We start from the raw sequence: 14,610 nt of genomic DNA on the forward strand, positions 1-14,610 counted from the left end.
GACATCTGTCTGCCTTCCTATCTGTTTTGCCTCTGGAAGGGTCCCATCACCTATGGGGAGACAAGGGGGCTACCTGAGCTACTCCACTGCTTTTTAAAGGACAGAAGATCATCATCTTTAGACCTGTCAGTTCATCACTAGAGGTGTGCCACATTAGCCCTAGGAGAAATCTGAAACCCACATGAAGCCATCTGAGGTAGACCAATTAAACAGGTCCAAAAATATGAGTCTTGACCTCAGCTTGGAAGAGGTAAAGCCTAATTATAGCAAGGGTGTGACCCTCACTGCTCCAAAACTCTGATTTCAACTACTGAAAAAAATGCCAGCATATTTAATATAGTGTGCTACCAGAGGAGAAGGAAGAGAGAGAGAGGAGGAGGGTATTGCAATTGTATGTTTTCAAGCAACGGATGAAGAGGGACAAAAGAGTCCACACATCAGGAAACTATTAAAATGAATACATTCCTAGTTTCTTCATAATTAATTCAACATGGCCAATTTTGTATCAGAGAAGAGGAAAGAAAGATTTCAACCACTTCCTTTTATCTCAAGCTGTTTGGAAGAATATGTACTTGTAACACTGAAAAGAAGTGCCTCACTGCATCCCAGCAGGAGAGTGTAATTTTAACTCTTCCACATGCCTAATTTGATATGCAAATCCCTATTTGCTGTATGACTTACAATACTTAAATTAAACAGCAGAGACCCAGGTCCATTTAGGCACTACCCATCCCCACTTTCTAGCCCTACCCCTTTTTTTATTTTATATTGCATTAAACAATACATTGAAAAAAGTTTTCACTGCTGTTCCTGAAGAGAATTTTTTTCAGTATGCTTGCTTCGTTGTGCAAGTTAATATTTGTTTCATATTTTTATAGTTATATTCACATGCATGAGGACCAGAGACATATTCTTTCCTGGTTCTTGAAATTTTAGGTTCCGAGTTAGGCTGAGTTATGGAGGGTAGTTGAGCTCTGCGGCTCTGAAAGTCTACCGAACACGTTAAACACTTCATCATTACCTGTTGCCCTGTATGTAACACATGATATAACTAAATATATAAGCATACTGTTTGAAATTCTAAAACCTGGAAAATTCATGTGAACATTCAGCAAAAAAAAATCTGAGGTTAGTTAGAATTGTGAATGCAAAGGGAGTTTCACCTTCTATTAAGACTCCACTAACAAGCTTCATCTATAGAGGAACATGTTTCTGTGCAATCCACTATGCACCCAAAATTTCTTCTATGAAAAGGATTGACTGAAAGTTTTGAGAGTGTTATTTGTTTGGTATGTTATAATAGCGCTTAGATGACCCAGATGAAGTTCAAGGTTCCATTATGCTACACAAACTGCATCACCGTACGTAGCCCAAAGTGATTATACAGTGCCACAAGAACCACAGAAATGGCAGGGAACAGCAAAAGGACCTCCCCTCACTACAGATGAAGAGCTGGGGTAGAGTCTGACTACATGACCTAACCAAGATGAGACAGGAAATCTGTTCGGGTTACTTAATACTCAATCCAGGTGTTGGAAGTCCAACATCAGTCCTGTCACCACATTACTGTTCTTCCCAAATACTTTTCTGTTACACTGCTTGCTTGTGTCAATACCTCCAAGTCTTTTTTAATTAAGACAGAGGTCTATGAAAACAGCATACTATTATTTAATTAGTATAGTTGTTTTCTCAGACTGTATGGTACTGAGCTTTTACGTGTTTTCTATCTCTATAAGAGCTGTGGAGTGATGACTAGGATTCGCAAAGAAGGAAACCCACACTACCAACTTCTCAGAGCATTCAGTGTTTAGTAATTGACATATCAGATAGTAACTAATATTTGGCAATTCTACAAATACTATGCTTCAAACTGACTTAGCACAGAAATTAGTATTATATATCTTTGGCCCAAGGATGGTTCTAATGATCAGCTCAACTAGGCATTTTGTAGCAGAAGAAAAGCCTTTGTTCCACAAAGCATAGCTAGGATTCTGAAAAATCTGCAAAACGATATTTTGATTTAAATGTTAGAATGTTTGCCAAGCCTGCTTCTCAGGTTTCTAGACTTTGATCAGCATGTCCATGACAACCATGCCTATTGCTTTAATCATCATCAGAAACCATGTGCGTTTTATTAGTAACAAATACTGCCAAATCTTACTTTTGGTTTACCATTGTGGAAACGAGATCAAAATTGCAGTTAACATACAATATGTTGACAACACTGATTTTTCAAAGCAACCAAGATATACATACTCATGTACCTAAATGACAACATAAAATTGGTCTTCTGCCATTTCAAAATTTACCTATACGAGTTCATTGACACAGCTTAATCGATATACTTTTAAATGTTTCCCAAAGAGTAAGACTTGGGGAATGAAACGTTTGTAACAGCAGGTTTTTGTTCAAGCGAAATAAAAAGACTAATGGTTATTTTGGGTTGCACACTACACAAACTTGCACATTTTGTTTAACGCTCTGCTTCTGAAGAATTGTGTTCCCTTCTGAACACCACCAACTGCTAAAAAGTCATTGACTGCAGAGCCAAGAAAGTAGAGGACTATATTTATGCTCAGTAGAGGTACATGTGTGAAGATGAAATGAGGACAATGAAGATGAAAGACAGGAGAAATGTGTGGAGGAGCAAACTTCTGTATACACTTGACTGTGAAATTATTGTCCACATAAGGTGACAGAATATACTACTAGCAAGATCACAGTATATAGTGACCCCTGGAGCAGTAATCAGACACACAGAGAGCCTAAGCAGTCTTACCCACTTCTAATTTTTTTTTATGTTTGAGAGGCCAGGCATCAGCTCCAGCACCTCATTGTCCGTTTTTCCCCAGCCCAACACACTGACAACAAGCAGGAAGGCTACAATACACATACTGCCCTAGGGAAGAGGTGCTGAGGATGCTCGGCTGTAATAGTTTCATTATTTGGGACCTCAGTACAAAGCCACCTCCTACCTTGATCAGGTTTTAAGAGCAGAAGTGGTACAAGTGTGATAGAAGGTTTCAGATCAGCAAAAACAACTGATGAGCTTTAACTGCCATGAAGAACAAGCCTGTTTCTATGAATGCAGTGGTGTGAATTCCTGATGCTTCCAGTGACGATAAAAGCCATACAGTAGACCTCCCAGTCAAATAAAACACATACTGGCCTCCTCTGTTAAGCTACACAAACAAGTTTTCAAATTTTCTTTATTTTTCAGCCATGTCTTGCTCAGATATAATTTTATTTGTCATAAATCCTTAGTCTGGAATATCCAATACATCTAGAAATTCCATAGTATCTATTGTTCAGTAAATCAAAAAGAAGTTTTTATTTAAATAGTGGTGCTGTAATGAAGAGTCTGCTTTCTGACAGTTATCCCCCTTTTCCTTTAACTGACCCATATCAAGTAAGAGTTCTCATCATATCACTAATACACAAATTATACTAGAGACAAGAAGGCTGAAACAAAGCATTAATTTGGTTTCTGTATCCCCTAGATGCTCTTCCTATATTGCGTGTCCTAATTAAAGATGGAGCGGACAGTTCATTTAAATACCTCAGAAGCCTCCAGTGTCACACATCAGCAATATCATATACCAGCAACATGGACTACACATGGCAAGAAAAATAGGCCACCTATGTTGGAATTAATTTCCTAAACATATAACCTCTCTGTCTGTGTATTCTGTTGATACTCGAATACAAAAGTCAAGGACAAAGAAAAAAAGTTGACCAGTCTAAGGATTCCCTTTTATGTGCCATTTTGGCATATGTGTGCAAGTGTGTCCTCATTCTCTATGCAGCCTACACAGACCTGAGAAGGGTCAGAGGACTTCGGTTAATTTTCTAACACTACAACTTGCTGCAGAGTCTGGACTAGAATGCCAGGACACCCAGTATGCCAAATTAGTCCTAATACTTTCTTTTTCCTTTTCTAATTGACAATTTTGGGTGTGCTTTATTATCATCATTTCATCTTTCTCAAAACTATGCACGTACAGTAGTGGAAAAATAAGAGTGCTAGGTTTTTTTAATGCCATCTCCTAATTGTGCTGACTTACAATTGAGAGTGTTGGAGGGCTCAAATTTCAAAATACAACTCCAGCCCTCCCACTCCTGCAAACCACTTTGGAGCCGGTCAGTGCATCAAGCTGTTGTTTGCTATTATTGCTTTTCTGCTTCATTTGGTGAAGCATCCTTATAAGCAGATCCTTACAGAGTTCTTCTAGGAAGGGGATCCACCTACCAGTGTCATACTGACTTCATCTTCCCTGTGCTGTTCGCCTTTCAGCCGTGTGACACAAACTTGGGTGAAGATGAGGGGAAGATGAGTGTTAAATAAATTGTTCCTCTGCATTTCACTTTAAGGGAACTCTCTGCCCCTTGTTGTTTATAACTAATCTAGTTTTAAGCATGTTGTGGGGGGGGTTTTGCTTTGGTTTTGCTGACTGTGCAAACTGATACTTTGAGATAATTATCTAGGGAAAGCAGAGAGTCCTTTATTATGTCCATCACTGCCAAGTGATTTGGCAGATTCCTCCATGAGATGCACAATCCAATAGGTTGAGAGAGAGCTTGGCTGGCCAGTTACCAGCAGAAAAGCTCAACTTAAACACTTCTAAAATCTGATCATGGCCAATTTGTGGGTTTGGCTGAAGAAAGGAAAAGGATGAAAAATAGAGGCAGCTGGGTGTCAGTGAAGGATGGAATATTGATGTCATTTTCATTGCTGTGCCACACAAAAAAATACTGTCTTTGTACGTACGTTGGATCTAGCTAAGGCAAACATGTGCACTGGCTAGGTAAACCTGCAAAGATGATTTCATTTGTCTTAGCATTTGTCTGGAAGACCAAGGTGGTGTATCACCGTCTCATGAATCAGAGGGCAAGGTCCTTTCATTTGGCTAACTGCTAGTGGACAGAAGGCCTGGTGAGGGCTTTTGCAGAATCCGTGCTGCTTCCTGAATTCAAGGCCAGCGGGAGTCCCCTTCAGCCTCAGCAGCAGCAACACCAGTCCGAGATTGCCTTCAGTTTGTGCCTGATGGCCACAAGGAGGGAAGGGGCTCTGGGCCACCACAGCTCCCACCCCAGTGGTACCTTGGAGAAGGAAGGCTCTCCCCCTTCTGCAAATGCCCTGCTGGTTTCCAAAGTCAAAGCAGCATGAAGAATCTGTTACGCAGGCCTAGATCTGTCCATTGAGACATACTTCAAGTAATGGCTAGTTTCTGGTCCTTCTAGAAAAATCTGTTTGGTTTTGATCATCCCCAAAGGCCTACCTGTCCTGGCTGCATTAAATAATCTTTGAAATGTCTGAATGAAGACATGTATAGCTGTTGGAGAGCCATACAGTCACACAGCAGGAGCAATGCTGGGAGCTTTGGTTTTACGGAGTAAGTGTGTCAAATCAGCATTTAAAGCACAAAATTAACTCCTCAGACAAAAAGAATGCTGAAAACATAAAAACCTTGTTCGTGTTATGATTTGTCACCTAGTTTGAATATTATTTCAAACATGGTAAGACAGAGGTTCCACCAAGCTTTTGCAGCCAAGGGTAGAAACTGGGCCAAAGACTACCTGGGCCTAAAGACAACAAGACAACATGTTAACATGGTAACAACAAAATATTTTGCCATTATGAATAGGGGCATAACTGTGCCAGGTTAACTTCGTACATAAGTAAATCCCTATCTGCAGAAAGAGTATGAAAAGATAATAGTCAGTGAGGGAATTGCAGGACCTGAACACCAACCAAGGTTCGTTATTAAACACCATTCAAATCAAGCCAGGATGGGGAGGGAATAGAAGGTTAATGGTTTAAACAACGTAAAACCCACATTTTGTAAAATAAGAGTCTTTAGGTTAATGCCAAAAGACAAAGTATGTCTTCTTGCTCTTTTTTTCACACTTATTTAAACTCTTGCCCTCCAGCTGGATGAGCACTGAGACACCTCTGTCACAGAGCAACTGGGTGCTCGAGCACCCTGCCAGGCATGGCTGGCTGCTTCTGTGCCAAGGAGCAGGCTGTTTCTTGGAAATGTTTATGCAATTGAACTGTGCTGCTGCTGCTGCTGAAGCCACAGACACTAAAAAAAAAAAAACACCCACACCCAACCCTCCCCCCGCCACCCCCCAGCCTCAGACCTCTCAGGCCATTAGTGTATCTCACTCAGGTTTTGCCTTCCATGAAATACTGTCAAATTTCTATTTTGTTTGGACCTGAAGGGTGGAGGGAGTTGGAGAGTTGCCTTCGCTGCTGTCAGTGCTTCCTAATGATGTTTCTCACTAGAGAAAATGAGCTTGTTTGTTTGAGAATCCAAATTCCCTGTGGGGCACAGTTTGGGAAACTGAAGATATAGGAAGGAAAATAATATCTCTGTTAGGGCAAAGTATAAACATACATAAAGCAGAATAGCGAAACACCTACAGAGAATGTTGTAGCTTTGCCAGCAAACTAATTAAAGTCACTGACTGAGGAGGGAGCTGTGACAGCCGAAAAGTTAAAATAAATCAGAAGTTTAGTCTAGCAATTATAACAGGAAATGACTGCCAAAGTCAGGGCTCCTACGTTCTTTTCCTGGTTCTGCTTCCGATTTACTGAGCAAGTTGGAGAAGCCAAATTTTAAAAGTTGCTTCTAATTTGGAAAGCCTCCATTTCTGATGCCCAGCTGTACACACAGAGGACTTCACCAACTAGCATCTTCAGTGCCCTCCTGTGCATTTGTGAGGGCACTGGCATCTCTGAAGTCAGCTACCTGACCTGGAGAAACCTGCAGTTATCTGCCCTCTCGAAGTGGCCATCTCTGAAAGTTTCCCCTGTCTGTGAATTGTGGCTAGCACAACATATTGCTGTGGGAGTCTGATGTTTAAATGCTCTTTATGGCTGGCAAAACATATTGCAGTGGGAGTCTTCTGTTTAAATACTGTTTGTAAACATTTACAAGACTTCTCAGACATGCTCTGTTTCCAAAGTCAGTGCTATTACTTTTGGAAATAATGCACTCAGTGACCCGGATGTTTTCTGAAAGGACTGCTTCTTAGTAGGGGCAATGAAGCCACATTTCCAGGTCTGACTGCAGGAGGAGTTTACTTTAAGTAGAGTACAACTGAAACTGAGAATCAGAAATAACTTGTCTTCTGTTCAATAACACAGCCCCAGTTGAAACTACAAATAAAGCTATCTGTGACGCCTCAGGAGGAGGGGGAAGGTCTCTCAATCATGGGAGCTCTCTGTACACAGAGTTCCTATTCAATTCCATGAGAATTTCTAAATGAAGAGAGCATGTGGCTCCTTCTTATGCTGACTTGAGTTGTGCTACAAATTCCTCAGAGGCAAAGCCAAATTAAGCATCCAGAATAATGATGCCTCCATAAATTGACATTCTCCTGCCCTACATTCAGTTGCAATCTCCCGTCCTTATCAAGGGACACCATGGATCAGAGGATTACATTCTGGGTGCCTGCCAGCACTCATCTAGTCATGGAAGTCCAAATGTTTCTTATTATACCAATTAACATTTTTTTTTTCTTCTGTGCAATACTTCTGTAAATATATGTGTCCTAGTGTCAGCTTCATCTTAGCTATGAGCCAGAATATTTACAGTAGCTTGTCAGATTGAGTGCCACAAAGCAAGTGATTATAGATGTTTGCCTATTTGTAACAGAGGTTGCTACTGCATCTGATCTTTTAAAGACGAATATTGCTATGCTGAGGAATAAGCATGAAAAATAGAGAAGCTGTTTACTGACACTGCAGGGGAAAAAAAAAAAAAAAAGGCCAGAGCAGGTCTGAGGTCCTCCTGCTCCTCTTCTGCCCGCCAGTGTGTTGGGGGGAAGCGCACTCAGCGTTCCTTTCCCTCTTGCTCCCATGTGCGACCCTGGAGGTAACAGCGTACACCATCTCCATCAGCCATGGGAGCTTGAGTCTCAGAGCTCCTGCCAAGCTCAGGTCTCCTGCCAGCCACCTGCTTTTTCAACCCATGTTTTCACATAGAAAGCAATTTGGACCTACACACTGAGAAATCATACAAGCTCCTGAAACAAAAACAAACCCTTTCCCATCACGATGGGTCATTTAACTTTTGTAAACTTCATCTGGGAACCTTAAAAAAAAAGAAAGCACAGAAGCGTGACATACAAATAAATGACAAAGAATCCTTTGATAGGTGACTATACCATTCTGCCACTCTACAGGCAAAGTATCTCCCTCTAGGCAACAATAAACAAAATACAGTGAATAAATGGGGAGTATTTCAACACCTGCTAGAGACTCTGGGAAAATGGCTTCCTCCTTACAGCTATCTTCAGGACAGCTGTATGCAATACTCATATCTTCACCTTAACATATTAGCATATTATGTACCTAACTATATTTTTGTTAAGTACAACACAGTTTTAGTGACCGTATTTAGAAAAAAAACACAGCATTTGCATAAGGTCATTGTCGACTCTACTAGCTTCCCTAGATAAAAAGGCTTTCTTTTAGGGAACATTTAACATTTAGATGTCACAACAGTCCATTTGAGAATCCCCTCCTATTTCCTTCAGAATGTAGAAAGCAGTGAAACAATTTACCAAGAGAAGAAACCAAATTAAGTTCATGAAATTAATAATTTCCACTAATCAAAAACGTCTTTCCTTCATACTCAATCCAGTTTGTGCACTCCCATATAATAATGCGTATCCACATACTAATGAATTGCCAATATTTCATTGTTTAGAGGCTGTGCAAAGCTGAATGATAAAAAGTTTTCTGAATGATAGGTTCTAGAGGGGAATAGACAAGCATCTAGTTAAGACATACAGTCCTTTACTAGTGCACTACTTCTCCAGGTGCTATATGTAATACTAGCAATATGTATTCAATAGAGATGATCTTATTATAACGAAATGGATATTAAAGCTATTCATTGCATAAAGCGCACAGACATATTTCTAAATGCTATGTTCAGTGTCACAAGTCTTCTTGAACTTTTGAATACTTCTTATAGAAGTAACTCTCAGAACTGTTAAACTCTAGCTTCAACATACAAACTCTTCATTAAGAGGATATGACCTTCATGTCTGCCTCCAGTACCTTTTACCCACAGTTTCCCACTTAAAAACCCCTTACTTTTCTACTACTCCCCCACACTCCTTTTTTCGTCATTCATTGCTACATCCCTTTGTTTTGTAGGCTCGTCCGAAAGGAGAAGGCCTGACTCCATACCAGGGCAAGAAACGCTGCTTCGGTGAATATAAGTGCCCCAAATGCAAGAGAAAATGGATGAGTGGAAACTCCTGGGCAAACATGGGACAAGAATGTATAAAGTGCCACATTAATGTTTATCCTCACAAACAGGTAGGAGAAGTACAGACCTACTGGCATACATGCTTGGAATTAGGAATGCTCTTGACTTTGTAAAGCATGGGTAAGACTTAAACAGGACTTGATGCAGACTACAACACGCTGCAAAAAATTGTTTCCCAGATGAGCTGCTGTTCTCAGTCCTGGAAATCTGGACTGGTGTCAGAGATGCAAAGTTTGAATGTCCTACCTTTCAGTAAAAATACCTCCAAACCAAAAATCTCTACCTACCTTTATTATAGAAACAGATTATGGGGCCTTATAATCTGAGATGAAGTAAAACAAGTTTAGCAGTAGCAATCGGCCTCCTATTCTCTTCTGATTCTCTTCATATTTACACCAATTTAATGTTTCATTCCCCTGGTGTTGGTGGAGTTACTTCCCATGTGTACTACTTTTTTCACCTGTTGAAATCAGATTGGATTTGTTCAGGGGGCTATGTCTATTTATAATGATTAGTGATAAAAAAGAACAATATTAAGATGACTCCTGCCTACGGAATTCCTTGGTTAATGACAGTAAAGCAAAACAGCCTGGTTAAAGAGAAGTTTCTTGGTTTCCATAATACCAAGTGATGCCCAAGCAAAGAAGTTCAAGAGAAAGCCTTTTATTAAGCTGAAAGGATCAAGAAGTAGTTCTGCTAGGAAAGCTATATCTGCCATCCTGTCAGGCATAGCTCACATGGTACACACAGCCGCCTTTCCTGCTCCCTGCAGATTGCAGTTGCATCTATCCCTTGAAGTAATTTCCTGCATTTCCAACTCACAAAGGGAAAGCTGACTGTCAGTTCCTGCTTGTATCCCACCAGACTTGGTCACAAGCAGTCAACCAGTTCAGCGGTCTTTAGTGGGAGAGAGACAAACCAACTGCATGAGCTCATACCCCTTTTTTCCCTGACAAATCAGGCTAAGGACTGGCTGCCAAAGCTGACTTGTCATGCATAAAGTCACTTTTGACAACCCCATGAAAAATAAATGGAAAAATTTGAGGGGGATTTCACAATATTACAGAAAATTGTTGTGGATAGAAAAGGTGAGAATTACTTTAAAAGAGTTTGGGCAGTGTGATTTGCCTCAGGTGTAATTCATCCTAGCTGAATCTCAGTAATAAATAGAGCTCTGCATGGGTCAAGTTACCTGCTGCCCACTCAGAGAGACTGCTCAAACTGTAGACAGATCCTTTGGATGTACTTGCAATAGGTGCAAAGGAAATCCCATCAAGAGCCTTAGGTGTCTCAATAGTTAGCCAAGCACTTACAAAATTCCTATAGAAAGGTCTTTCCGTGGGCTCATAAGGAACACTTCATACCATTTCATGAGATTGTGGAGGGGAGAGTGTCAGGGAAAAAAAATCCTGAAGAAGGATATTGTGACTTTATTATGATGAAAAGACATAAATATTGAAATTCATTGCAACAAGAAGGACGACAAGATAGAAATAAGTTTATTAAGCTTTATCCCATACAGGAATATAAATCAACTGTATTTCTTCCTCTTGTACACATCACAGAATGTTAGGGATTGGAAGGGACCTCGAAAGATCATCTAGTCCAATCCCCCTGCCAGAGCAGGATTGCCTAGACCATATCATACAGGAACGCGTCCAGGTGGGTTTTGAATGTCTCCAGAGAAGGAGACTCCACAACCTCTCTGGGCAGCCTGTTCCAGTGTTCGGTCACCCTCACTGTAAAGAAGTTTTTCCTCATATTTATGTGGAACCTCCTGTGTTCCAGCTTGCACCCATTGCCCCTTGTCCTGTCAAGGGATGTCACTGAGAAGAGCCTGGCTCCATCCTCATGACACTTGCCCTTTACATATTTATAAACATTAATGAGGTCCCCCCTCAGTCTCCTCTTCTCCAAGCTAAAGAGACCCAGCTCCCTCAGCCTCTCCTCATAAGGGAGATGTTCCACTCCCTTCATCATCTTCGTGGCTCTGCGCTGGACTCTCTCTAGCAGTTCCCTGTCCTTCTTGAACTGAGGGGCCCAGAACTGGACACAATACTCCAGATGCGGCCTCACCAGGGCAGAGCAGAGGGGGAGGAGAACCTCTCTTGACCTGCTAACCACACCCCTTCTAATACACCCCAGGATGCCATTGGCCTTCTTGGCCACAAGGGCACACTGCTGGCTCATGGTCATCCTGCTGTCCACTAGGACCCCCAGGTCCCTTTCCCCTATGCTGCTCTCCAACAGGTCTGCCCCCAATTTGTACTCATACATGGGGTTGTTCCTGCCCAGATGCAGGACTCTACACTTGCCCTTGTTATATTTCATTAAATTTCTCCCCACCCAACTCTCCAGCCTGTCTAGGTCTCTCTGAATGGCAGCACAGCCTTCTGGTGTGTCAGCCACTCCTCCCAGTTTTGTGTCATCAGCGAACTTGCTGACAGTGCACTCTATTCCCTCATCCAAGTCATTAATGAATATATTGAATAGTACTGGTCCCAGTACCAACCCTTGAATATGCACATGTGCATATTCATCTAATTCTAAGGGCAAGATTTGGCTCAGTCTCTACAGCAACATTGCATTCCAAGATGCAGCCAAAATATTGATTTAGAATTGCTAGTACCTTGAAGCAATATGAATTGCAGTTAAAATGTAGTGTTTGAAGCCTGCCTGCTTGTGGCTTAGTTTAAATTTGACATACTTCACTACAAGGTGGATCACCCCTTCTTTCTATCATGGAATTTTTTTCTACTTTACAATGAACTTGTAGAATTCCCTGACTGAGCCAGTAAACATCTTTGTTTCTGTTGGCCAGTTGAGATGATGTGATCCATTCCCCTTTCTCTGGGCTAATGCCACTCTGATTCCAAACCTGAAAACAAGAGGTCATCTTTAGCAACAGCAGTCTAATTTCCCTGACAAAGCTGTGACTGGAAACTATATTGCAAGTGAGAAAAAGCAAGGACCTTTTTTTGTGGAAGCATACATATGGAAGGAAAGCTAAGCAATTTTCTTTCACTAACTTACATGAAAGAATCTCAAAGCTTCCAAGGTCTCTGGTTCCTTGCCTCTGTTTACATTGCTTGTGTAGACAACTGCACCAAAATCCAGGGAGAGCAATGAAGTCATTTATCACATACATGGAAGTACAGTCTTGAGGGTGAGAGAAATTACAAGACCATTGACTTATAACACAAGTTTATAAATATTTACCTTGTTCTTCTAAATTCTTTCCATCATTTATACTGTTCAAAGGATCACAAGAAATCTCTCAATTGTCATCCCATCCACACTATGCAAGGGGCATTATAGATTTGGGAATATGTATGTTTTATAGTAAAGAAGGTTTGAAAGTAGTCCCTTGGGCAGAGTTCCCCTTGTGGCAGGGCTGTAGGAGTGTAATCTGCATAGTAGTACTAAAGTCAAAGACATACTGTGGAAGGGTTACAGTCTACAGTGCTTCCGTAAGCTATGCTTGCCTTGGAGCCATATACATGGTGTTTTCCGGGGAATAATCGCAGCATGTGCAGTGCAGGCTTCCACAGCTGACCCCCATCACTATGTTTCCATGCCATTCCCTGAGGACACTGTAACTCAGGATGTGGAAGAGCTTTGCTCTTCTTATCTATCCATGTGTTCATGTCCCACCAGTAGGTATTGCAGCTATTTGAGATCTTCAAGACAATAGTGCATTTCAACTAGGCTTCCAGATATAAATAACTTGCAGCCAGTCACTAGTGCTCTTTCCCAAAATTTGAACTTACAACCTCGAGTTGAAAGATTTTCCATCCTGTTTTCACTGCCTCACTTCTGTCTGCTTCTTTTTAGTGTTACTATCGTCATTCTTTCTAGTCTTTTTCATTCTTGCAGAGGTGCCCTGTGCTGCTTCTGATTAAACATACCAGCAATAGCCAGACAGTAAAGAAAACAGTATCAGTTCATGCATAGAGCCAGCAGCAAAGGAGAGCTAAAAGGCTAGATGAGGTCAGCGCTGCTTCTTAATGTTTGCTAACCCATACATGTTTTTTGTTCAAGCATCCAGCTCCACACCAGACTCTCTCTACACATTTATCAGTCATCTGTGTGGTATTATTCTGCACCATTTCAGAAAATATGCTCTACCCAGTCACCAGGACTCCTACACTAATGACTATATTTTGTAAAAGCACAGTGAAAGATATTTAATTAGAAGTCTAATATTTCTAGTATTATTGTGCACATAAGATTGTTTTAGTAGGTTTTTCTTAATTACCACTGCTACACCACGTTAACATTTTCTGTATATATTTCCTATTTATTCTTTAGATTTTGATTACTTTGTTGGCACCTCCCAAAGGAAAGTCCTCATTCATGTTTGAACTCCTATACATTTCTAGAAGTTTTCAGCAATGCCCCCCCACCCAGTACATTAGTGGATGTCCTCAGCTAATTATGTGCTCCTGCTGCCTTTATTATATTTTCACTCACCTGAATCTTCCATTAGACAGTTTTTCCAGCTTAAACAACTCGTCTAAGAAAAGATGCTGCCTCTCCCTAGAAGCCATGTTTCTCTCATGCCATTTTAACTCCATTCAAGAAAAAGAAATCAATGTTGCTGTTTTGTAGTGTCTATTCTTTCACTGCAAAGTCACCACACTATGTGATGTGGTCATAGTACAAGCAATCCATGCATGGATTTTTTTTTTTTTTTTTCAGTTTAACAAACCTCGGATGAACTGGCCAGACAAGAGAAGTTTGACCTACATTCAGGCTCAGACAGTATTTACCTCTAGTGAAATAAATGACTTCTACTTCCAAACAATCTTGTCAATATTTCTTCTCTGCAATGTGTTGGAATTCATCATCTCCTTTCCTTACTCCTTGACCTACCATTTGGTAAACATATAATTGTGATCTAACAGATAAAAATGTATCTTGAACATTATTTGAAAAATGTAATGGTCATTTTATCAGCAGATGAAAATCACTGTTGGTTCCTCAACATTAACTATCCTTATGTCAAGTTACAAGAGCCTCCAAAACTATAAAAATTACTTAACTGCAAACAACTCAGACCCTGTGTAAAACCAGTCAGATGCCACATTTCCCAGATGAGGGCATATTATAAAAAGTCTCCATTCACGATAGTATATACGCTGTGAAAACTCATACCAGATGAGATCAAACTCCCCTGTTCCACATCTGATCCTGGGCAGTAGAGGACACTTACAGGAAGGTGTGGATATAGACAAGACGCAGCAACCACCTCTGAGGTTACTTTCCTATCCTCTGGTATGCCAAGTGGTTTTCTCTGCATTCCCCGTTTCTCACCAAA

General features: G+C 40.8%; 1 protein-coding gene across 5 annotated transcripts in view; it reads left to right on the forward strand.

Moving 5' to 3' along the window:
• ZCCHC24 (zinc finger CCHC-type containing 24) overlaps window positions 1-14,610 on the forward strand; it is a 122,409-nt gene that overhangs the window by 95,050 nt on the left and 12,749 nt on the right. For 2 of the 5 annotated variants that reach the window (XM_068397919.1, XM_068397922.1), the window contains exons 3-4: window positions 9,176-9,340; window positions 13,992-14,171. In XM_068397919.1, the coding sequence (XP_068254020.1) occupies window positions 9,176-9,340; window positions 13,992-14,171 (345 nt within the window). Of the gene's footprint in view, window positions 1-9,175; window positions 9,341-13,991; window positions 14,172-14,610 lie in introns of those variants that run through there. The other 3 variants (XM_068397920.1, XM_068397921.1, XM_068397924.1) reach the window with 2 other exon arrangements.

Source organism: Nyctibius grandis, chromosome 4, assembly GCF_013368605.1.
Source record: "Nyctibius grandis isolate bNycGra1 chromosome 4, bNycGra1.pri, whole genome shotgun sequence".
Classification (NCBI taxonomy): domain Eukaryota; kingdom Metazoa; phylum Chordata; class Aves; order Nyctibiiformes; family Nyctibiidae; genus Nyctibius; species Nyctibius grandis.